We start from the raw sequence: 24267 nt of genomic DNA on the forward strand, positions 1-24267 counted from the left end.
ACCCTCACTTCCCCAGGGTGACCAACACATGCCCAGGAAAGAGATTTTCATGGCTAATGTTGCTGCACTCCAGCTCCTGCTCTCCACTGAGAAGCATCAGCTGCTCTTTCTAGATGAGGTTACTGCCTGACTGCCTTTTCCTCGCTGGGACGCCAGCCTGGCTGTGCCAGCGCCCGGCCGTAGCAGCAGCAGGTCGGGGACACGCTGGGACAGTGCTCTGGGCCTCGGCTCCGGCCAAATGTGCAACGTAGGCAGAGCCGTGCACCCACTGCCTCTGCGAACCAGCAGGCAAAAGTAGGGACAAGCACGGTCTCCCACCTTCCTGAAATACAGCCAAGCGAAGAGGGTCAAACTGGCAAAGGGATTCTCAATACTTCCTACCCCCGTAAACCCAGCGCATAATCTAACCCCAGAACACAGCCATAGTTCTGGGAAACAGAGATATTTCAGAAAGCCAGAAGAAGCCTGTTTGCTTCTTGGTGGGGAGGATTTGGAGGAAGAGCAAGCTGTACGAGTGCAAGTGCGTGAGGATGTTTTTTGCATTTTTGCTAACATATGGTGAAAGCCATGGTTGGGACTCAGCAATTTTATTATTTGTAAAAATACGTATCGCGTACATAGAAATACTGCAAAAGAAAACTGAACATAAAACATCACAATATTATTTTGTGCAACACCTGGTAGCTAATAAATATTACACTTATCTCATTCAAATATAAATATAATCTCAGAAATATTACTTGGCGGAGCAATAATGCTGCTACTTAATAGCAACCTCCTCAAGCTTGACAGACCCCTGATTCCTCCAAGGATGGAGGGGGCAGCAAGCCAGAAGCTCAACTTTGTGAGCCTGCAGATACCCCTGCCACAGAGTGTCTGTGCTCAGGGAAGAATAATTTCAGAGCATCCTGTGGTTGTATGGATTGTCTAAGTGCAATTGAGAGGGGAGAAAATAGGGTTATGGCCAGCTATCCTCAAATTTAGCTGTAGATGTGCAGTTTAACATGGTTAGGGCTCCTGAAAACTTCACTGGCTAAATGCCAAGTTTAGCATCACCACAATGTGACAACAGGCTAAGTCAGACTAAAGGATGAGAGGGACAAAGAGAAACTTAGCTTAAATTAACTGCAGGCAAGAATTCAAAATCTGTTTATAGATGCTCATATTCCACATATTAGTTCAGACTACTGAGAGATTTTGGCAGCAATCCTGATTTGAAGGTAGCACTCTGATCCTGCATTTAGGATTGACAACCTCTGGTCTGAATGTTAGGATTCCGCTTGCCTGGGAGAGTCATTCTGCATGATATTTGTAGGACTAAACCAAAGAAAATGATTCTAAAATAATGTGGAATCAAAGCAAAGTGGGAAGATGTATAAGGCAGGAACTAATGCCTTGCCCTTATCCATATACCTGAAAATATATTCTGGCTCCTAAAAGCTGCCCTAGAACCATGGGTCTGAAAAATACCAAAAATTAAGCCTCCTTCTATGAAGAAATAGTTTGACACAGGATATGTGAGATCATGGGATTACGTTATTTCCTTGTTCCATTTTTGTTGGCAGACATATTTGAACCTGACTTCTGTAATGATGGGAGAGAGTGCTGCTGGAAGTTTGCACCTCAGAGTTTTTGTAAACTGCTGTCACGTAAGGTTTACTCATGTTCTCACCTGCCCAAACAGAGAAGTATGAAAAATACATACTGCATATGTGCACATATCATCTGTGAGTCTCCTTGACTTCTCTAGTTATGGTTAATGCTTAGCAGAAAGTCCTAATCTTATTTACAAGTTCTGCAGGACACCAACACGCACACTTTTGGTTTTGAGGTCAGTTATGTCAAAACAGTGTCTCTGTCTTCTGGTGAAAATATATATTTTAATTGAAATACCAGGAGATGGATATTGTTTGTACCTTCTTCTGCTGTCACCACGTAATGTGGAACTCCTCGTGCAGTAAGTACCCAGGCAGTCTGTCCATTCACATAGAACTTTTTCTTTGATCAGTCCCTTCGTTCACAGAAGAGATGGCAAAGTCTTTACTTGTGATGATGCATTTACTCTTTGAAGTAGGAGAAAACTCTTCTCATTATCACTGATGCACCGAGCACATATTCTGCATGTTTTCTCCTAGTGGCTACCTTTCTGAGCCCTCTGGCTCCTTCCTTCCAAACACACCACTTCAGGAGTAGGTTCCTGTACCTTTCACAGATAATCAGATCCTGGGATCCCATCTTGTCCTAGACTGAAAACACATAGCACTCTGCACTGCTCAGTCCTCCATACTCCATTAAAAGAAATTGGATGGAGATCATGTATTTATCTTCTGATGTAGAAAGACTGAAGAAAAAAACAATGTAAACTTTCTCTAGACTTCCTCCCTCCAAGAATGTCTCCATTTGCATCAGAGTCCCATTTTCCCACTCGCTACACAATGCAATTTGAGAATTTCAAGACTCTTCAACATGTTGCTTTTTCTCTTCCTTCCTTACAAACTCTCATGCACATGCAGACACCTCTTCAGTTTACCAGGTACCAGAATCCTGTTCCTGTTATGCCACAGTTTCAGAGAAAATCATGCAAAGGGAGAACAAAACCACTTTGAAATATCAGCATCAGAAATGCAGTCACTAAATCCAGCCTGTTCCTGTGTGTCCTAGGCTTATTCCTGTTCAGAGCTTTCAGGTCCAGCCCACTCTGAATTAGAAAGCCACAGAAATGTCTAAATGTTCCTCCTCAGTTAAAGACAGGGTTTTTTTTCCCCAGGGAAGACCTTCATTTGGGTGTTCACAGAACTGGAATAGCAATGTCAGATCTCTTAGTTTTGAGGCTGTATCTTCAGGAGAAACACACTCGCTGGATTGTGTGGTTCAGGACTCTGTGCTCAATTGCTGCTTATGCTTGTAAGATGCAAACCACGCTCTTGGCCAAACCAAAGCCTGTGTCTGTCTAGGCTCTGGAAGACCTGGGGATATCTTGTCTGTCTGGAAGTACCAGCCTCTACCCTCTCCTTCTCCCCAGGCATATGGCAAGTGTCTATGGTGAGAGGATTCCTGTTAATGCTTTGTGTAGGGAAAATCCAGCCATCTGACCTCTCAGGACTCTCTTAGCTTCGCTTAGCAGCTGGTACCATGATTACAGATCAAACTCAGAGATTTCACTCAGGTGATACAGCAGAAGAGAAAAGGACGGCCGGTCATCTTTCCTCTAAGCAGGGAGAGAAGAGAGAGGGAGAACATTAATGTCAGCTTGAGAGGAATGGCAAGGTTAGGAAGGAAAACCTCGTGAAGAATCTGAGCATTAACAAAAATACAATCTATTGTATAGAGAAAATGCCAATGGAAGAATGAGCTTCCTTCTGTGCAATGTTTCTTTTCTACTAGCAGTGAATTTTGCCTAGTGGACACTAAGTACATTTACAAGGTTGGCTGTCATTTTTACCATCACTATTAAAATTCACTATTAAAATCAACAGATCTACAGCTTTCTTAGGAAGCAAACTGTTGAATTGACTTATGTGCACTACATAGACTTTTCAGTGAAGTCAACACACTTTACAGAAACAGCACCTTAAATAAAAGCAAAGAGCCTAGAGTTTGCTCACTAGTGCAGCTGAAAGCTACAGAGTGCTTCACCTCCAGGATTTTATCTTGTGTTAGCATGTGAAGTATATACCTCTCTCTCCTCCTAAAAGCCAAGGGGGAGAGAGCTCTTGTCTTTGGGAACTAGGGCTTTCCCATTACAATACTAACCATCCTCCAGCAGTGGCTCATGACCTCATAAATCGCCTTGGAGGCCAGCTTGGGTTTGTAGAGCCGAAATCCTGCATTGATTTCTTCCACCACTTCTCCATTGGTGCGATTCTCATAGGGGATTTTACCTTCACTGAAGACCTCCCACATCAGCACTCCTAAAACAAACAAATGAGAAAAATTACAAAGAAGCAAATAAAATGCTCAGTAGGCCCATGGCCACCTTCCACCTGCTCTTCTCTGCAGCTCAGCATTGATGTCTGTTACTCGGAAAAGGATTTTCACTTGGATTCTCAGTACAGATCTGAAAAGTCAGGCCCTAACACAGCTGTACAGTTTGAGGATGCCAACTAAGATCTCTGCTGGGCACTGGATTGTGTGGAAGTACCAGTTTGGTCACTGCAAGTTTGACTTCTCTGCATCCTGATAGTGTAGCATGACAGGGATGTCTTTCCCCATGAGTCAGATGAAGTCCAAGTGTGTTATGTGTCAGAAAGCAGTGTTGTATATCTTCTCCCAAACTGTGAAGAAGAGGGAATGCTGGTGCATTTACTCCATCCAGATGTGCAGTCTGGGAAAGAAAACCCGCTTTTTGTCACTCATTCAATTTATCTGTTTTGCTTCCAATTAATCACATACAAGAGAAATGTCACTGATGTTCCCGTCTGCAGTGTGTCCTACAACAGAATCTGCTTATATTTTGGGGAGACTCAGGAGCAAGAAAGCAATATGAACTGCTCCATTCCTGTTAGTCAGCTTAGCCTCAGTACTGGGAACTCCTCGCCTGCAAAACGTCCCAGGTGGTGTGATTTGCTGGGATGAATTCACATGCAGTGACAGTGGAATTTCAAAGGATTGCAGCACATTTTTCCTCTTTTCCTAAACAGCCAAATGTTTTTCTATCATTACTGCTCAGAGCAGTACAGAAATTCATGTGTGGTGAAAGAGACAGGCAAGGACAAAAAGACTGTGGAATACATCGCAGTTGGCCACCACATCAGAGATGCTCTGCAAGTGGAGTGAATACAAGGCATCTGTGTTATTATTAAGTTTAATTTCTTTGGTCACCTAATATGACCGACTTGGTAAATTGTGTTCACATTGTGTTAGAAAAGGGAGACAGACAGATAGATAGAGTGATCTGAAATAAAGTTGTGTAACTCCACAGGCAACTTTGCTAAATAATGCCAACTTTCCAGCTTTGAATTCTTCAAAGAGGAAGATGCATAGAGATTGCAGCTCCTCACCAGTGATATTGGCTCTACTGAAGAATAAGCAAAGCAGCTGTACTCCTGCAGTGTGCAGATTCCTGCACTGGGAATTTCTCATACCCATTTTGTTCTCCTGAACACAGCAGGATTTCAGGCCTGGCAGAAGAGATGAATGGGCTGCAGAGTAGCAGAGCAGAAAGCTTCTCACAGCCATGAGACCATGACATGACAGAGGAATCCTCTTATGCAAACCCCACTGGATGGGGAGATAACAAGTCTGACAGATGTACAACACTGCTGTCTGCACATTTCACAAAGAAGGACTGACCAACACAAACAAAGCCCACCAATATTTCAGCCCTGAAACTGGAGCGAGCCAACTTTACCAGGCTTGGCTTGACTGTAAATCAAACTGAGCACCCCTTTTGGAAGCATCTGGCTCTCAGCGTACAGGCCAGTTTCCAATTTGTGAAGCAGAAGAACATTCTCACCAAAGTAGCATCTCTCCCCATGTCACTGCCACTTTGCTGTGAGGTGTCAGAGATAGCTCCACTGGCAAATGTTGTCCCTTGTTATTACGTGGTGAGTGCTGACAGCCTCCTCCACATGTCAGGGGACACGGAAAGAGGAATGGTGCTCTCTGAAGCATCTGCAGGTTAGGTTCTCGAAGGCAGTTCTGTGGGTCTGAGCACCCAGCTCCCACCGCGCTGCTGGTAACCCACCACAGGAATGCACAACTTCAACCACAGCAGAAGGCAGTAAAGGGGGAGGGAAGCAGAGAATTCACAAGCGCAGACTAGCAAAGGTCATAATCCTGCATTATTTACTGCTAGGCCCAGAGCTGAGTGGCACCCCATTGACTGTGTGCTGTGCGCAGCACACTGCACCGATTCATTCTGCAATACCGTGATTTGCATGCTAGCTGGAGATGGGCCAGATACATTAGCGTGCCAGATCAACAGGCCAGGGGGTAGCCTTTGTTATCTCCAGTGCCAATGACTTTGGGGAAAAACATATACAACGGTTTTCTTATCTACGAGGGTCCAGAAGGGAGACCAAAGAACAGACGCAAATCATAAAACAATGCATTGGGGGGCAGGAAACGAGGTGAGAAAATGTGAGCAGTGAAATAATATTTGCAGATTGGCATAAAGCAAATGGAGTCAGCAGAGCAAACTTGGAAAGACAGAGGGTTTGAGTGAAGCATCAGTGCCTGGGACTGACATGCAGAGAGATGGAGTGCCTAAATGTCTCTCCATTCCTTTCCTTATACAATCGTAACAGTGACTCTCTAACTTTTTCTTGGGCACTCCTGCTATATCAGCATGAAATAGAGTTTATTATTTGGTATTATATAGCATTGCACAGGTATAATACATTAAATTGATGGTACTTGCACTGTTCCAAAGTATCTAGGTAGTTTACTACTCTTTCCTTCTTTCACTTAAATGATTTAGGCTTGCTTTCCTAAGCCATTATTCAGGCAAAACACCCTTGGAGCCCAGAGGATGTAGTGTTTAGGAGAGTTTACTTGAGAACTGAGCCCCTAGGTTTTCTGAGTGGTGTTTGTTGAATTTTTTCCATTCTGACAAGAGGTTCTTACCAAATGACCAAACGTCAGATTTGGTGCTATAGTTGCTGTAGGAGAAAACCTCTGGAGCAGACCACTTGACTGGAAACTTGGTACCTGTGGAGCTGGTATACTGATCATCAAGGACAATCCTGGAAAAGGAAAAGAAGGGAGCGTGCTGAGTAACCCTCCGCATCCCATGACAGCCCTGCAGGGAGGGTGTGCAGCCTCGGTGGCATTACCTCGACATCCCAAAGTCAGACACTTTGACCACGTGGGATTCCCCCACCAGGCAGTTCCTAGCGGCCTGCAAGAAAAGAAGGTGCAAAGGCAGAAGGTCAGAGCTGAAAGACTATCGCAGCCGCTCAGTTGCTTTTCTCCTGGCAGAGCAGATAGTGCTTGAAAAAAGGAGAATCAAAGTGACATCGTACCATACAAAGAGGGCAAAAACTTCAGGTTCTCGTGCCTTCCGTACATTTTATGGCCAGCATGTTCCTGCTGCCACAAAAGCTGTTCAACCATCAGTCTGACTTGCAGGCCCTTGTTGCCCAGAAAGGGCAGAGAAAGACCCTGAAATACCCACAGCTACTCACAGTCCTTGCTCCCCTAACAAAACAGCAGCAGTGACTGATGCAGCTTGATTGAACACCATGTAATTAAAAGTATTTTATCAGCAATGCATGTTTATACATATGTTAGAATAGGTCTTTTTGGCATCTTTGCTGATTTTAGGCGTGAAGAGTGGGCAGTACCAGGAACTGTGGGAGCAGGGGCTCTCGGGGAGTGAAAGAGTCCGCTCAGAAAAAGAGACAAACTTTATGTCCTCATTTCTTCTCTCCCAAACACAATTAAGGGAAATAGATTAATTAGCGCTCCGGGGGATGTTTTTTTTTCCTAAAATATTAATGCTGCTTCTGCAATAAGGGGAGATACTGAATCCCCTGTCAACAGATAGGCAGGAGGAGTGTGAAAGCTGAAATTAAGGAAGGGAGAGAGCACAGGGAAAAGCCCAGCTGGAGCAGAGAAAAAGTCTATGTGGGACCAACATACCAGGTCTCTGTGGATGACAGAGTTTTGTTCCAGATAAGCCATTCCCTCGCACACATCTTGGCACATCCCCAGCAGGGTTTCCTTTGAAAAACTGCCCCGCTGGCTCCTGAGGTAGTCGGACAAGCAGCCGTTCTCCATGAACTCAAACACCAGGCTTATGGGAGCATTCTCAAAGCACACGCCATAAAGCTGGACTAGCTTGGGGTGAGACAGCTTCCTGTGGGATAGGGAGGGAAGATGCAAAAGAGGCTGAAATAGGCTCAGTGCCTTCTATCCTTATATATGGCCACCTATGTCGCCCTGCTGCACGCCTCTCTCTGCAAAGGCCAACCATGAAAGCAGAAAGAAGAAAATGTGTAGACCAAGTCTAACGTCAAGTAGCACTAAGTATCATCCCATTTTAATGGTAATGGTCACCAAAAGACTCTTCTGCATGGAAAATCATCCAATCAAACAAAAATAAAATCCATTTCTGTCTATTTTGAAGGGAGGCAAATGTAAAAAATACAAAGTCAATAAAACCAAAGAGAAATATTTTCAGTTGTGCAAAGCAAAAAAAATTTGCATGTAAGGTTTTTTCAATAAAATTTTCCTCAAATTTTAAGAGATTTCTCCATCTAATTACTTTTGACAAAAACCACTTTGCTCTCCAAAACACACCATCAATTAACCCTGCCTTCCAGAACAGCAGAGATCTCCGAGACCATTCTGGATATTGATAGAGTTAGAAGCACAGTAATTCACCTACACTTTGAATTGCCTTCCTTTGTAACCACCAGAGCTCACTGGTCTCTCTATACACTATTTAGATACATAGTAGATAATCCAAGTTTTAATCCCCCATTCATAATGCTGAACATTATCACAACACTTTGGTTCAGTCTTATGAATCCTACAGGGTCTGATTTTCTTGGTCAATCTACTACTTACATCAAGACTTTAGCTTCCTCGATGAAATCCTCTTCTGACATTGCTCCTTCACGAATGGTCTTTATGGCTACTTTTGTCTTCTCCAGCAAGTAGCCAAGGTAGACCACCCCAAACTGACCACTGCCGATTTCCTGTACACGGGTGAGCTCAGAGTGGTTAATGACCAATTTTCCTGTTGATTGTAAGGGAGAAAGAGTGAGGATCTAGCAGTAGAGTGTCAAACAAAAAACTTTTGTGGGTTAAACATTGAGACAGGACTTGAAGTGAGACTTTCTGGCTCTCCCTCAAATTGTCTGTCTGACCTTTGGTAGCTCATTTGACTAGTCCATGCTGCAGGTCATGTTCAAGAGTAGGAACAACAACATCCCCTTTCTTTCCCCATTTGTCTTGTCTATCCAGTTCTTCAGGGAGGATTGTTTCTACCATGCATATGTACACTACTGAGCACAACATGGTTCTAAGCTTCTTTGATGTCTCCAAGACAAAGATGATATGAGAAAAATTCTGTAGAGAGCAATACGCAGATGGAGGCATCTTTCAGGAGGGACTCAGCTTTCATAAAGTTATGCTATGCTCCCACTCTCATCACCTTTTTTCAGCATTCATTTCAGTATTTAATGTTGACTTCATTGAGACCCTGGGGTTCTCATCACCTCCCTCAAGGCACTACATGATCAGTTCATTCAGTTATTAATGGTAATGACAAAGATGATAATCTAGTGAATAGTGCAGTGTAAAGATCTGAAGAAAGCTATTTATTGTGGTGATAGTCACATGAATATTCATCAACATCCATGGGAATATTCAAGATCACCCAGCTAACCAGTGAGGAGTGTGATTCCCGTACAGTCATGAGAGTACCGTACCATAGCTCAGCCCTGCAGTGATTGGGGCCTTTTTTCTCCACGAAGAGACTGCATACCGCAAACGAGTGACAAGACCTGAATAACAGAGGAAAAGGATGGGTTCCAGTTATTGTCACAGTCATGGGAAGTGGGGCTATTGCTACCCCAGAAGGCAGTCTGGATACTGGAAGCTGATTTATTGTACTGAGTTCTCAGCTCCACTTGAGGGCATCTGAACCTCTATTCAGACTGATTTCCTGGCTGCTAGAAGGAAGCCAATTTTAAGCAGTTTCAGCTTATTTCCTGTTTTCACTATGTCAGCAAATGTGAGCTGTGAGTCTCTGTTAACTTAGATGAAATTCCAAATTATATCTTTTATTTGTAGGGTATTTTTGAAGCCCGGGATTTCCCTCGGTACTCCTGGACTCTAGGGATGGGAGTCTTTGGTGTCTCCCATGTCTGGCTAGGGTTCCTGGCCATGTCCCTAACTTTGTGTCAGATCAAGTCCCAGGGATATATTGCCTCCTGGGCAAGAAGGCCCTGCAGGGTAATTCAAACAGGTAGCTTGGTCTGGCAGTGGTGACACACTCCCATGGGCTCCCAGGAATGAAAGGGCTCTCTATAGTAAGTCATTACGACATCTGTGTTGGTCATAGTCAGCCTTAGAAGGACAACCAGAATGAAGACGTAATGCTGGAAAGGGGCCTGAGATGGTTGTTTTCCTGCCATCCAAGTGCCAGGATAAGTGGAAGAAAAGGTGATGCCATTTAACATTTCATTGTAAGGACAGAGGGTTTGGAAGCCTGCCTTCATTCAAAATAGTCACCTAGCTGCATGGTAAAACAGCAGCTTCCCTGGTCAGCATCAGCCTTCACTCACCTCCTGCATTGTGCTGGTGATAGTTGATGAGTTCAGGGATGCAGTCAAACACATGCTTTTCTGCCAAGTAATATCGCTTGGGAAAGTCAGTTGTCTCATTGATGTGATAATGCTTTATAACAGGATTGTTATCCGTGCTGAAAAAGAGGAGGTTTTCTTTGAGGAAAACTAGGTTGCAGCAAAAAGACAGGAATTTGGGGTATAAATGGAAGAGTAGCAAGTGAGCAAAGGGGACAATCTTCCCTATGCAGAATGAATGGGAGAGGACCAAGTAGTGAGCTGCAATTGCTAACGAAAGCTGTGTATGTGTATCTTCTTCCTCTCACTCATAGATGGTCTCATCTCTAGAAAGGTTGAGGTTTCCCGATAAGGTTGGGTACCAAGTTTCTCTGCCTCTTCTTTCTGAAACAAAACTTTCTGCCCCAGCACTGAAACCCTTTCACTAGTCTTGTATTACCCACCTCTGATGGGTCCAGCATATAGTCCATGTTCATCCTACTGACACTTCAGTTGAGGGGACAATTTCATTGAAATTACAACCCCAGCTAAGGGACTATTTATAGGCATATATTTAGATGCAGGGAGAAGTGGAGCCTTTAATATGCTTTGCGAATGGCAGCTAACTCTTCTGCCTTTTTTGGAAGTGTTTTCCTCTATCATTTTCATGAGCCTTCTGCTCTGTCTTTATAACGCCAAAACAGCTACAGAGATTACACTCTCGTAGAAGCCATTTCATTGATGTAATTGATGTGAAAAGCTGCTGAGCTCAGCTGTACCTTAATGCTTTGGTGAAAACGGAGACTGTGTACATGCCAGGCTGCCTCGAATCTCTCACCATGAAGGCACCTTCCCTACCCTGTAACAGGAGCAAAGGAGAGAAAACTGGTTAGAAACATAATGGAAAAAAAGAAGTGGGCTGGGGGCAAAGCTCTGCTTGTTTCAGCCCTGTCTATGCTCAGTCACGAGGATGTGCTAAACATGTAGGAGAAAAAAGAGCCATCAGCCAACTGACAGAACTTGGTCTGTTCCATGCACAGCTCTGATGGCTGCCCAGGGACTGCAGGTACACCCGGCTGGTCTCTCTCGGGTGCTATGTATTTTTAGTTCAGTTTCCTGAGGAAATGAGACTTATGTGCTCGTACTGAGTATGTGTGGGTGTGGGCACATGAGCATGTGTCTGTCTGTCCCTCCGAGCCTCTCCTCTAGAAATTCTGAACCCATTGATTGCTTTCAACCCTATCTGACGGAATACTGGTGGTATCAATTTCCAACAAGTTCAATGAAATGGGCAGCTGTGGAAAGGCAAACCACTTTGAGTGCCCTCCATCAAGAAAGCAGCTACAGAACAAGAGTACAATTTTCTCAACACCAGAGACTCCATATGGGAGTGTATGAAAGATGATTTACCAAAGTACCACACATGCGAAAAGCTTGGCCCAGATCCTGCCCTTTCATAGGTACTCTAGTCATCCAGTATCTAAACATAAACATGTAGGAAAGCAGGCTTCCTCCCCTCTGGCACTCACAGAACAATTTTCCTGTTTAATTTTTCACTGTAATTGTTTTCTATTCATCTGAATGCTAAAATGTATCATAGGCCATAATCCTGAAGGGCCAGGCACTAATGGATCAGATGGCAGAGGAGAAGATTTAACATCACAGTTTGGATGTAATATGCTGTGCTGACCTATATATTGATAATAAAACCAGCATTTTATTTCTGTTTGCAGATAAAGATGCTTTTCATCTGGCATCCCAAGTGCCTGATTATTTTATTCCTTCCTTTGCTTTACATGGTAGATTTCCTCCATTTTATATGTCCTCTATCCACCCCACAACACTTGGTACAAACCTAATCCACCAAGTGCACTCTGCCTCGGCCTCCTTCCCACCTCCCCTGCGGACTGATTCAGCTCCAGCTCAACACAGAGGCTGAGACTGCTACTGCATCCCCTGCGTATGAACTGCTGGCTTTCAACGTGCAGCTCTGCCCAGGTGAGACCAGGCCACTGAGCTATAAACCTTCCAGGGCTGTCTCTTCAATCTGTGTCTGTACAACATGTACCATATCCACAGTATACAATATCTAGCACAGGGAAGCCTAAAAAGGGTTTCCAGACGCTGCTGTAGAAGCATCTATATCATGCACAGTGAGGGCTCTCATCTCCTTGGCAGTGTGGGTTTGCTTGCACGGGTAGGCAAGTATTGGAGACAGCATCCTGCCTGAGTTACTTTAAGCTCTGTTCTTGCCCTTCCCTCCCACTTGACAGCAAACCTGCCCAAAGATCATTTGTGAGCTTGGCCACATGTTTGGGGGGAGCTTTGGGGGCTGTGAGGTTTTGAACCAGAAGGCTCTGCAGCCACACAGGGGTAGTTGCCACAGAAAAGTTGCACTGGTAGGACCAAAAGGAAAAATAAGATCACTAAACCATGCGTGGACACGTCCCGTAGGAGTTTATAGGAACCGAAAGAATTTTTAAAGGTGCACAAAAATGCTTTTATTTCCATAAAATACTATCATTCCAAGAAACAACACTTTATTCGGGTGTCCTCTTAGTGTAAGAGCTGATTTAAAAACTAAGGTTGTGTTTGTGTGGAAAATTTGAACAAGAGGTGTATTCTTTCTATTTTCACTACAGTCTTCACTGGAAAAGTCTGGCTCAACTGAAAAATTAAAGATGCATGCTGACATGCACACACACACACACAAAACTAAAAAAAAAACCACCTAAACTCATACTCCTGGCTTTCACCCAAAACATTTCATCATGAGATTGGTTAGATTTTTCAGAGAACTACTGGCATCTGCGGGCCTCCTGCAGAGACAGAAAAGATGAGCTAAAATCACAGTTTTTGGTCAACAGTGTTTGAAACAGTGTTTTCCATCAGCCCCAGCTATTGGGTGTGTTTGTCCAAAGAAGGATGGCACAGGTCTCTGCCCACGCTCGGCTACCATGGAGGTAAGGGGGGCTGCTAGTGGTCCTTTATCTTGCACCGCACACCAAGAGCAGCCGAGGACAGCAACGCAGCAGGAACCCAGTGTTCAGCTCTCTCTTACACAAAGCAGCCCTTGCAGGCTTCTCCTCATTTGTCATTCATTAATTATTATTGCCCGTCCATCCCACACGTAACACTGGTTTACCTCATCTCTGAGGAGTGTTTCTGCTTTGCTTCTGCTGATGTTCTTATTGTACCATCTGAAAACATCAAAAGATTCCAAGTCAGTGTTTCTGCTGAAAAGCCTCTGAATCGAGTGTCCCCAGTGCTAGCAATGACACATTATGTGGGGTAGGGACATTTGAGGCTTGTAGCTTCTAAAACAAATCTAAGGCACTTAGAGGTACAAGAAAAACATAGGCAAAACTTACTCATATATTTGCAGATTCTCAGGTGATTTTTCCGCCAGGTAGCTACTTGGCACGTAGCCTTCATGCCTGTTAAAATGCGACACGGCGTGAGTGTGCTAGACAGACAGGATTTTCTCTGCATCTGTGGGAGTCAGGCCCGAAAGATTTGCCTGCTCTTTGCATGATAGAAATGTTGGTTGTTATGTATTTAGTAGGGTTACTGGAGAAGGGAACAACTGATTGCACCTCTAAACTTGGAGAGTTTTGCAATTTTCATGATTTTTTTCTTCCATGTGTATGACAGCGAATATCAGCCCGAGCTAAGGACTGTTTATTTTTTTAAATTAACTTTCAGATCCTTTTTCTTCAGCTGCCTGGATACAAGCAATATCAAAGGGAAGAAAGTTACCGTAAATAACCTTCCATCACTCTTTTCCTGTATGTCAGAGGATGCTTCACAAAAGTTATATTAAAGGCCAGCATATATGTTAATGGAAAAACAAACTGGATTTAGAAAGGATTTGTAAATTGGCTGTTGAAAAGGGACTTACCCATTCTTATCTTGAATCAGCCACCAATGTTCCTCAGAGCTGTCAATCACATAATATTCCTCATTATATTGTAACGTCAGCTCTTGCGGATTCTGGGCTTCATAGTCATATATGGCCATGACTACGGCTTCCTTTGGGTCTAGCAACAATTTCTGCACAAATTAGGAAAAAGGCTCATCATATTCATATTCATAAAAACCAATGGCATGCTCTCTGAAATGATATTTCCCTGGCAGCACTGGTGTCCTCTGAGTTCAAAAGCCTCAAAGCTAGGAAAGCACCCCAAGGCATCTAGTGGGGTATGGTGGCAACATGAGAATTTCCAGCACTTTCAAATAATGAATTTCATATAAAAATTTTAGTTGCACAGAAAATACTTATCTACTCCTTCTTAGGGCAGGGTTTCTTCTGTCTGATCTATTCTTCACAGATGTTTCCTAAACTCCTCTTAAAAGCTTCCAATGATAAAATCTCCATGGCCTCCCTGGAGGGACTGTCCCAATGCCCTCCAGTAAGTCAGCCAGCCCTAACAACCACCCTGCTTCTCCCTTCTTATTAAATAAGCCAATGACATTTTGTCCCATCCACAAGTGGGTTTGGAAAATCACTTCTCTGTTCCTCTTCCCAGCAGCTTTTCTCATATCCCTCCTACTCCCCCAGTTTCCCTTTCTGTAGACTGAAAAAAACCACAGTTGAAGCTTCACTTACCATTGGAAAGCTATTTGTGAAACCAAGCTGTCTTTGCAGGACTGAACCTAGCTCTAGTGGGATGCTGCTGATTTACAACTTATGAAAAAATATGGAAAAGGTAAGAGAAAAGCCCGGGGAATATTATCACAGGTGATATTCTAGGTCACTGCACCGTGGTGAACCTTAATGAGGATATATTCACCACTGCTAGTTAAACACACACGACACTAAGGACAGCTTAGCATGCCTCACTGCACTCACCCAGTTATCTTCAGGAGTGGGAGGAAGAGGCTTCTTTGAGGCTGAAATGAAATCAAGAAAGATAATTTGAAGTAGATCTGGAGAAAACTAGGGGAGAAACCATCAAGGTAATGAACTGATAAAGGTGATACAAAAAACAGTGAATAGCAAGCTTTGGTCTTTCAGAGTAAGACATGCCAACAGCCTGCACCTACACAGTGACTCTTAGCCGCACAGCATGGGTTTGAAATGGGGTACAGATTACTTAAGGCCGTATATGCATGAATGCATATATCTCAAGAAAGTTGTTATTATGGCTTATTGACTGACCACAGCTGATCAAGTTCCTAGTTCGCCATCTCATTCCACAGACAGCACCAAGCATCACACAGAGGAAAGTGTTAATTCAAAACAAAGAATGCCATATACAGTAAAAGATAAGCCTGAATATACCAAGAAGGCAGCAACATGTCTCCTGATGGAAATGTAACATGATATTCTTTGATGTTCTGTACGAGACAGATTCAATCCTTTATTTTTGCTAGGAGTAAATATTTTCAAGGTCAGAACGGTCTTAACAAATCCCATACCATTTTTGGTGGGGTCATACTCCACACAGCCAGGTGCCATCTTCTCTGTCTGAGCACAGCATCTCCACCTGCCATCTATCCAAAAATCTGGATGACACTTTGAAACCAAACTGTTGTTGCTTCTGGTTTCTGGAAAATGTTAGCGGAAGAAAAAGGAGGGGGAAAATGAATTTATTTGCATTCACATCAGCTCTGAAACACATCTAGAACTGAATGGAAATAATCTGCACTTCAAAGAAGCTTCTTATTCTTTTCAAACCAAGCTTTGGTGAATATTATCAGCCCTCTCCATTAATGTTTTCCTTTCTCTCGAAAGGAGTGAATGCCTCCATCGATGTGGAGGAACAGCCTTCCTGCTGGTGATGGAGCCTGTACCTCTCTGCTGCAGGAGAACAGAATCCTACCAAAGTGACTCTCTCTTTAAATTGATAAACACCAAAACCACAGAAAGAATGTCTCATAAAAACAAATAAAACCTGGCAGGCCATATACTGATGATTCCCACGAAAGGCTACAGCTCTACACTATGTATATATGTAGGACACAGACTCTTGCTGCTTTGGCTTGGTGTTCAAAAGGGGCTGTACAAGCTGGCAGTCACCAGCAATAAACATTTTTTGCACATGTAAATACCAGTCTTGAATGTCTGCGTGAGTGATTAAAGGTACTTCTTTTTGAAGCTCAGGCTCTCTATCTGTAATAGTAATTTTCCTAAAAAGAACAAAAAATTTCTGCTGGCTGTTTTAAAGAGACTATTCAAATTGTCCAAAGGAGGGGACAGTCTCAAAAAGTTGAATGAGAAGAGGTGATAAAGTAGGAGCTTAGAGCAGGTGCACTCCAGAAGGAGAATAACTGGTTGCAAGAGTAAGTGCATGAACTTAATAGTATCTCTATCAGGCACAATGTTTTCAGAGTGAACAATACAGCAGGTTGTGTTATAAAACAGGAAAAAGCTATGATGGAAGCCTAGTGTAATTTTCATGTAACTAAGTAACACCTTCCTTATGTCAAGTATTATGCTTTGTTTCTGCCTGCAGTGGTTAGTTATTGTGCCTTTACTTCAGAATCATTGCAGCGAACCACAGCACAATTCAGGAGGTGAACAGGAAATGAAAGCTACCCACAAAAATGTTTCTTAATAGTCATGATTCTCTAACAAGGTTGTCATCTAAACAAAAAATCTATTAATAAGAGATGAAAAATCTTCTATGCAGAAAAGATTTATTTCTTAAAAAAATTAGCCATAGAAAAATCCCCATTTCTTCCTGAATAAGAAACCTCAAATTACAGTAACTTATTAACAGTTTATCCTAGAAAGAGGCAAATAAAGCATTCCATGTCCAAATTGTCCATTGCTGCTGAAAACACACTCACCATATTTACAAGCAATTTGATTTTATAACCTCATTCCCCACTACCACTTTGCATGCTTAGATATAAGACATTGACTCCTCTTGCACATTCTCTCTGCATTATAGCTTGTGAGAAAACTGGTCCGGGATAAGTAACTTCAACAATTACGTGGGCACAGGGGTTTTATTACCTTCCTTCAGCGTAAAGACCCATCTCTGCCGGCTCTCACGATTGGGTGCAAACACGTAGAGTATGTAGTTATCGTGGACAATCTGGAGAGGGGAGTAAAGAAGGGAGCCAGCCGTTAGAAGCAATCCCGGATAGGCTGGGCACGATGGCGTCACTGAAGGAAACACGAAGCAGCCTTCATACCAACAAGTTGCATGCAAAATGATGATTTGGGGAAGCGGAGTAACAGGGTCTGTTCAGAAGCATCTCTTAACCTCATTGACTTTTGATTATTTAAAACAGAGCAGAAATCCTGACCAAGAAAGTATTCTAGACAAGCAGTATTTTAGATCAATTTTATGCTGTTAAGAAATGCCCATGAAATCAACAGAGATGTAGCAATTTCAATCTGCAGAGGATTCAGGCCATTACTCACTGACTGCACTTCATCCTTCTAAAGCATCTCTGGGGAAATAGCATCTGTTTCTTAGCAGTTTCTTGCAAGATACCTTCACTTGAGATCTAAGAGCCAAACTTAGCTTTTCTTGTGTCAGTATAAATCTCGGGCAACTCCCTGGAGATTATTTGGATTACTATTATTCTTCAAAGTTTTTAATAGTTTTCAATAGGATTATAGAGGGGAAATAAGAAGCTGGAGCAGATGAACAATGAGCAATCAAGATGCTGTTTTCATCAACTTGGCCTTAATGACAAACAAACGAAGGAAGAGAAATACAGAATATTTGTGAAGTTTCAGAGCAGGGAGTAAAATCATCACAAGAACCAAAATGACTCAGAAACTGAATCGGATGACTACATTTGGGCCTAAAATTTGATGTAATGCATAATCTGTATTTCTCTTCCGATATTTATCTCAACAACTTAATTCCAAATGGGACCTGGTCTCTTTGATGCACAGGTGCTTTGAAAAACTTTGACCACTGTCTTTAAACAGAGGTTTCTACAAGAAAGCAGCTGGTTTTATAAGTTTCTCCAGGGGTGTAGATGAGGCAATGTTGATTATTGTTTAAAGAACAGGAAATATTTGCTATCTCTTGGCCTGAAGCCCTTGCAGGCACACACAGACAACCGTGTGACTCAGTTGCTTTGCATGCTATGGAGAGATAAATTATAACCTCTTTTACAAAAAATAGAAATAGGGGAGGAATAATTCCCACTTATTTAAAGCCACTCCTGTTGATATTATTGTTATGTCTGTATAATGTTTTGACAATCTAAGGCAGATTTTGAAATATGCAGTAAGCAGATCTCCAGAAGATGTAGCCATGAACATGCACAACTGCACAAAATCACTCATTTTATGCCTCTCTGCAAGGGGCTCACTTGCCAGATGACCCACACAAAACCAAAAAGCCACTGGTAGTTCCACAGAAGATTTACAGCTGGGTGCAGCTCAGATATTTTTAAAAAAACCCAGACAATATCATTTTACAAAATACCACAAAACTGACCGTGGGACAAAATTCAGATGTGCTACAAGCAGGACCGATTACCACGACCTCAGCGGAACACTGTGCGTCATGACTGGTCCCCTGTTACCATCCCACCAGTACTGGCCACTACCTTCACTTTATTTTGCTGTTCCTACAAGCATTGGAGATATGGAGATACAGATTTGAAAATTCAGACCAAAGCCAAACAGATCTGAGCATTTGTTCCTTCTCTAGTCCATGTTCACTCAAGTTATGAGCAGCTGAACTTCCCCCAGTTAGGCAGCTCCTACCCAGCCCCAGTTAAGAGCTTTCCTGTCGGGCTGCTCATCGAGAGCTGTTTGCAGCATACCACAGCATCTGCTCCTGCTCCCAAATGCCCATAAACAAGGCTGTAACACTCTGATCGTCTGGTTTCTTGAGTGCTCATTACGCACCGACATAGCAACATTTTGTAATATTCTAGGACAATTTTTATGATCCTGGCTGGGGACCACCCCAAGCTGGAGGGAGGGTTTCCTGACCCAACCTAGCTTGGGAAATTATTTCCTCTCCCTTCTCATGTCTCTGCAAGGTAACATATTCCAGGGCTCAGATTAGAGTTACTGTTCAAATGAAGATTTAGTGAAAACTCTACAAGCTACTTCATGATTTGTCAGAATGACAGTACCAACCCAAGCCTCCAAACTGATGCTGGTTTTGAGATAACAAGAACAGCAAAAAAAAAAAAAAAAAAAAGAAATCTTGCTTTCTGGTTGGTTTTTTTTCTTTTTATAACGTTATCTTTTTTAACGTTATTGTGTACATGTGTCACAATCATTAGCTTTGATCTGCAAATCTGAGTCCAGATGATTCACTCTTTTAAAGCCATCTGTGAACAAAGCTGGCCCTGTATTCACTGAAATCCATACACCACAAATATTAAGAAAAGTACTGTCACCAATACGGTAAAATTCTGACAAATGCCAGCACAGGGAATAACATAATAAACTGGGAATTCTTGTTGCAATAACTGAGCAAATACTCTGTGGCATTTATGTTTACATGGCAATGTAAATATATCCCGTAGGTATTAATAAACACTAGACAATGTGTTCCTCATCCTAGAGCTACCACTGTCTACCTCTTGGTCGTTAAGCCATCTCATCACTAAAAGCCCTCTCTGCTCTCGTCTGGAGCAGTCTCCCTAAAGCATCACATTCACTCACCAGTTTCTGGTGCAAAGGCCACTGAATGTATTTAGTTTCAGCATCACACAGGTAAATTGGCCAAAACCCTGGGTGGATTCCCCGTGTGACAGATGGGCTTTCTCTGAATATGAATTGGTGCGATAGCTGAATATTGTGTTAAACATGGGATAGGACTAGAAGATCTAATGATCCTTTCCAATTTAAAACCAATGAGTGGAAGAGTTTATGGATTTTATAATAACACTCAGCCTCTGATTCCCCAGTTCATTTCAAACCTCGATCTGCTTTTTCTTCCTTTGTTGTTATTCACCCTGGTGTTGGGTTCATTAACGACTGCACTGTGAGGGAGAATTTTCTTGAAATACAAAATTAAGTGATATCTGTATCAGTATGGTCAACAGACAGACTCACCTGGAAAGGATATTTATACTGACAGGGAATGATGATGTCACTTTTCACAATTTCCACACATTTAATCCTGGAAAGTTCCACAGAACCCTTCAAAGTCCTTTTCTTCTAAAAGACAGAGAAAAGCACTTGGTAAATGCTAATGATTGTGGATTAAGTGAATAATTAGACAAGATTGTTGAGTCCATGGGAGATTTAATTTTAATGGAGCAGAAGAAAATTAACTGATTATGTAAGACATTTGAAAGTATAAAGAATCATTCTCATATATGGCAGCTTTATATGGATTGCATATACACATACACATATTTCAACTCAGCACATGGATTCTTAGAGAAGCAATCAAAATGTTTCATTGAAATTCAGGTGTTATTTTTTTCTTCCAACAAAATGAAATGCTCTTTTAACCAAAAAGAACTATCTTCATGAAACGTTCAGTTTAATAACACTCCTGTTTCATACTGAAAACCTATAAAACAATAAGTATTTTATTAAAAAATATGTGGGTACTGAGAATTTCAAAACTATGCATTTTATCTAAAATGTAACATTTTTACTGCATCTATTTTCTAAGAAAAAACTCACTTCTCTGGTTTTCTTCTGTCTGGGTTTTTAGCTAAGAAAAAATAACAGGAAACTTTGAAATAAATAATATCCTCAAAAGCTTGCTGACAAAACTTTTTTTCTGGCAGCTTCTGCTGCGTTATTATCCATCATACACGAGATACATAGATAACAGTATGAGCAGTTAGGAAAAGGTAGGAAGAGAACAGACATCCAAGTATCCAAACTGCCTCGGCGTACCCTATTTGCTACCGAATCCTCGCCCCGTAGCTCCTTGTCGAGTGGCACTCAGCTTTTGCAAGAGACGGGTGAGGCAGATGCCGGCTCAGGGCAGGTGGGAGCTAAACTAAGGCTTGGTATCTGGTGCACGCTTCTGAAGGATTCACTACAAATGCATTCGCTCTTTGGAGGCAAACTGGTTTCCTGTTTTGATTCGTTTCAGTAGGGATTAAACAGTAGCTGTCTCCTAGCTCAGCTTTGTGACAACGTGACGGAAATCGGTGAGATTTAAGAACCCCCCAAAACACTGCAAAAGCTTCTGTTTTTCAAACACAAGCGCCTGTCAACGGGAGAGAGCGTGAACTTCAGCGACTGTGTTGTACCTGTCACGGGTTATCACTCAGAGACACAGCAAGACTTTGGCAACCTTCTCGCCCTCCCTCAGACCCCAACCCTTCGTGTCCTTCACCCTCCGGCTCCCTCTTGCCCCTTGCTCCCTACATCACCGTGACCCTGCAGCTCTGCCCTGCCGGCAGCGGCCATCCCCACCGCTGTGCTGACCCTCACTGCTGCTCTGTTGCTACCTTTCATCGTCACGTTTAGCCTAAACCAGGGAAGCAGCTGATGCCACTGGAGGTGGGGTGAGGTTTGCCACAGTGTGCTGTCAAACAGCCTCAAAACAGAGAGGCCCCAGGGCTCCTCAAACCTCATTCTTGCACAACTGGCTATTTTGCCTTTGTATACTTGGGCTTGAGGAAAGAGAGGGAAATTATTACAGTGTGGTCTCACATTGCTCCTGCTGGACTTTGCTGGTGTATTTAACTTTTGTATTTGTATTTGCTTGCACTTTAACCAGTGCCTCTGGATTTACTGCCAGGACTGTCTCCTGTAGACAACATCTGCCTATGTAGCTCTATGAGGTGGACTGGGATTTTTGTGGATCAATAAACCCAAGGCCGTAAAGCACCCCCAAATGTAAATACCAATTAACTATTGAGAGTATTGCCAAGCCTTAGAAGGCCTTACTGCACCCCATTTTCACCATCTATTTTCTCTCATTCTTGTCTATTCAATTCTTTCTTCCAGACTTGGCTTCCTCTGTCTCTTCTCCACAACCTCCTCTATCATTTGTTCTGCCCCTGGGACCTCCCTTTTGATGAGACACAAAGCCATTTATTTCCTATAAAAACCTTCAATTTTGCTAGCATTGAACCCTCCTTCATCTTATTCCTTTGAAGTCCCAGGGCTTAACCACATGCACTCCTCCTCTGAGGCTTCAGGAAGCAATGCCATGCCAGTCACACGCTCTGCTCTTTCACTGCAGACTGGTTTTTGTTGATACCTTTCTGGACTCTGCTGAAAGACAAGGTCCAGCCTTCTCAAGGAGCTTTGTGCAGGGATTCTGCAGCTCTCATCACCTACTGTGCTCCTTTTAATCACATAATTCAGCAGCGGAAGCTCCTCATAATCTCATGTTGCAGTGCAACGTCAGGGTGCGTCTCACAGCCAGTGCATTGCCCTGCAGATCCTCCACAGATGGGACTTTGTTGATAGAAAGCAATTACAGTCCTGTAGCAGCACAAACAACTGGAATTACCACTCACAAACCAGGCATTACTCAGAAACTGGGCTGGAAACTAAACATATCCCTGCTTTTGTGATGTTTCACTGCACTTTAATCCAACAAAAGCAACTGGGCCATTTGGAAGGGAGCAGAGAGGAAAAGCCTCTTAAAAATGGTCTCCAAAAAACCTCAGAGACTTATTCCTAAAAAGGCAAGACAAAATATGCTGACAGATCTCCATTTGTTGTTTTCAGTCTGCCCAGAGTATAGTTAAGTAGATGTTTTAGCTGGTTGGTCAGAAAAAACATCAGTGGTCTTACTGCATAATGTGTGTGGAAAGATAACCAAGGCATGCTGCTGTCCCACAAGGAGTACAGTGTGCTGCAGACCAGTCCGTCCTATTCTATTTCTTTTGCTCTGTTTTTTGCAATATGGCAATTCCAGGAAGGAGAGCTAACAGCTCTGAACGGAGCCAAGTGCATCACAAGCCCAACACGTTACTGTCTTCATCTTTGGTATTTCACCTCCTCTTGCCACACAGCTCCAGCAGCTCTTTCACTGATTAATCCTTTAGTTTGTGTCTACTGCATAAACTAGATGACCACAATGGTCCCCATTTGCCTTAGATACTAGGACAATTGACTACGGTACAATTGAGATAGCCCTGCCCTGCAACACAAGGCGGCATCTCACCATGCTTGCTTGGGGAACGAGCCACCTGGCATTTATCACGTGCTAAGACTACACAACCACCAACACTCCTACTCACCCACGCCACGGCAGCTTTGCCACCCAACAAAATGAATCAATTTTCACCAGCCCATGGTCCGGGGCAGGGGAAGGAGCGGGGATGCGGAGCCCATGGCGAGCCGGCGGCGAGCCGGCAGCAGCGGCTGCAGGTGACAGCTCTGCGCCGTGAGCACGCTTCCTGACCGCGGCTCTGCACCCTCAGGCTTTGCGAATGTCTAAGATCTTGTAAGATATGGGGCTGTGCAGTCTGAGGAATTCGCTACTTTCTGGCTAACACTTTGCTGTTGCTATTTGTGAAGCCCATTCATCAAATGTGCTGCCAAAGGTCCCTCGGTGGATGCTTAAAGGTTTTGCTGAACCCCACTGTATTTATCAAACGGACCTGGCAAAAAATGTAGCCACTGGTGCTGGAAGCAGAGGGAAGGGAGGGAGGCCAAATGCCAGGGAGAGGTAAAGCAGGGGTAGGCAGAGCCTTATCTCAGGGAGCACAGGAGGAGAGAGCAGGCAGCATTTTCTGGCAGGCAGAAAGGCAGCACGCCATGTTTCATAAAGCCGGCTCAGTTCAAAAGTGGTATATGAACTTGTATCTTGTTTCTTTTGTGCTGTGAGGGGAAAACCAAGCAATTAAGATTCATGCGGCCCCAAACTCCTCGGCAGCGGTCACTACCAAGGGCTCTCCATGCCGCAGCTGGGCTTTCCTTGCCCTGCGTCACTGGGCGTTAGCGTTCACCTCTCTATCTCCCTGGACCTCATCCCCATCGCCCGCGCGTCCCTTCCTTTGCAATGCCGGCTGCTCCTCCCAGCCCAGCCAGGCACCTCACAGCAGAAAGGAGCAGAGACCCCCCTGTAGCCCCGCTGTGTCCCCCCTTGGATATGGAGCCCTTCCTCCCACCACAAGGTCCATCCATGAGCCCATGTTTGCCCACTGCTCCCCAGTTGCAGCT

General features: G+C 43.4%; 1 protein-coding gene across 1 annotated transcript in view; it reads right to left on the bottom strand.

Moving 5' to 3' along the window:
- Positions 1-585: 585 nt before the first annotated feature.
- Positions 586-24267, bottom strand: part of ITK (IL2 inducible T cell kinase) — a 33103-nt gene continuing 9421 nt past the window's right edge. Inside the window, exons 2-17 of the mRNA XM_029997789.1 lie at positions 20230-20334; positions 17200-17281; positions 15657-15785; positions 15088-15128; positions 14137-14288; positions 13607-13672; positions 13381-13435; positions 11015-11094; positions 10239-10375; positions 9381-9455; positions 8515-8686; positions 7585-7801; positions 6777-6841; positions 6568-6686; positions 3754-3911; positions 586-3208 (exon numbers count right to left, since the gene is read on the bottom strand). Of these exons, the coding sequence (XP_029853649.1) occupies positions 3137-3208; positions 3754-3911; positions 6568-6686; positions 6777-6841; positions 7585-7801; positions 8515-8686; positions 9381-9455; positions 10239-10375; positions 11015-11094; positions 13381-13435; positions 13607-13672; positions 14137-14288; positions 15088-15128; positions 15657-15785; positions 17200-17281; positions 20230-20334 (1725 nt within the window). The 3' untranslated portion in view covers positions 586-3136. The remainder of the gene's footprint in view (positions 3209-3753; positions 3912-6567; positions 6687-6776; positions 6842-7584; positions 7802-8514; positions 8687-9380; positions 9456-10238; positions 10376-11014; positions 11095-13380; positions 13436-13606; positions 13673-14136; positions 14289-15087; positions 15129-15656; positions 15786-17199; positions 17282-20229; positions 20335-24267) is intronic.

The sequence above is a fragment of the Aquila chrysaetos genome, chromosome 22, assembly GCF_900496995.4.
Source record: "Aquila chrysaetos chrysaetos chromosome 22, bAquChr1.4, whole genome shotgun sequence".
Lineage (NCBI taxonomy): Eukaryota > Metazoa > Chordata > Aves > Accipitriformes > Accipitridae > Aquila > Aquila chrysaetos.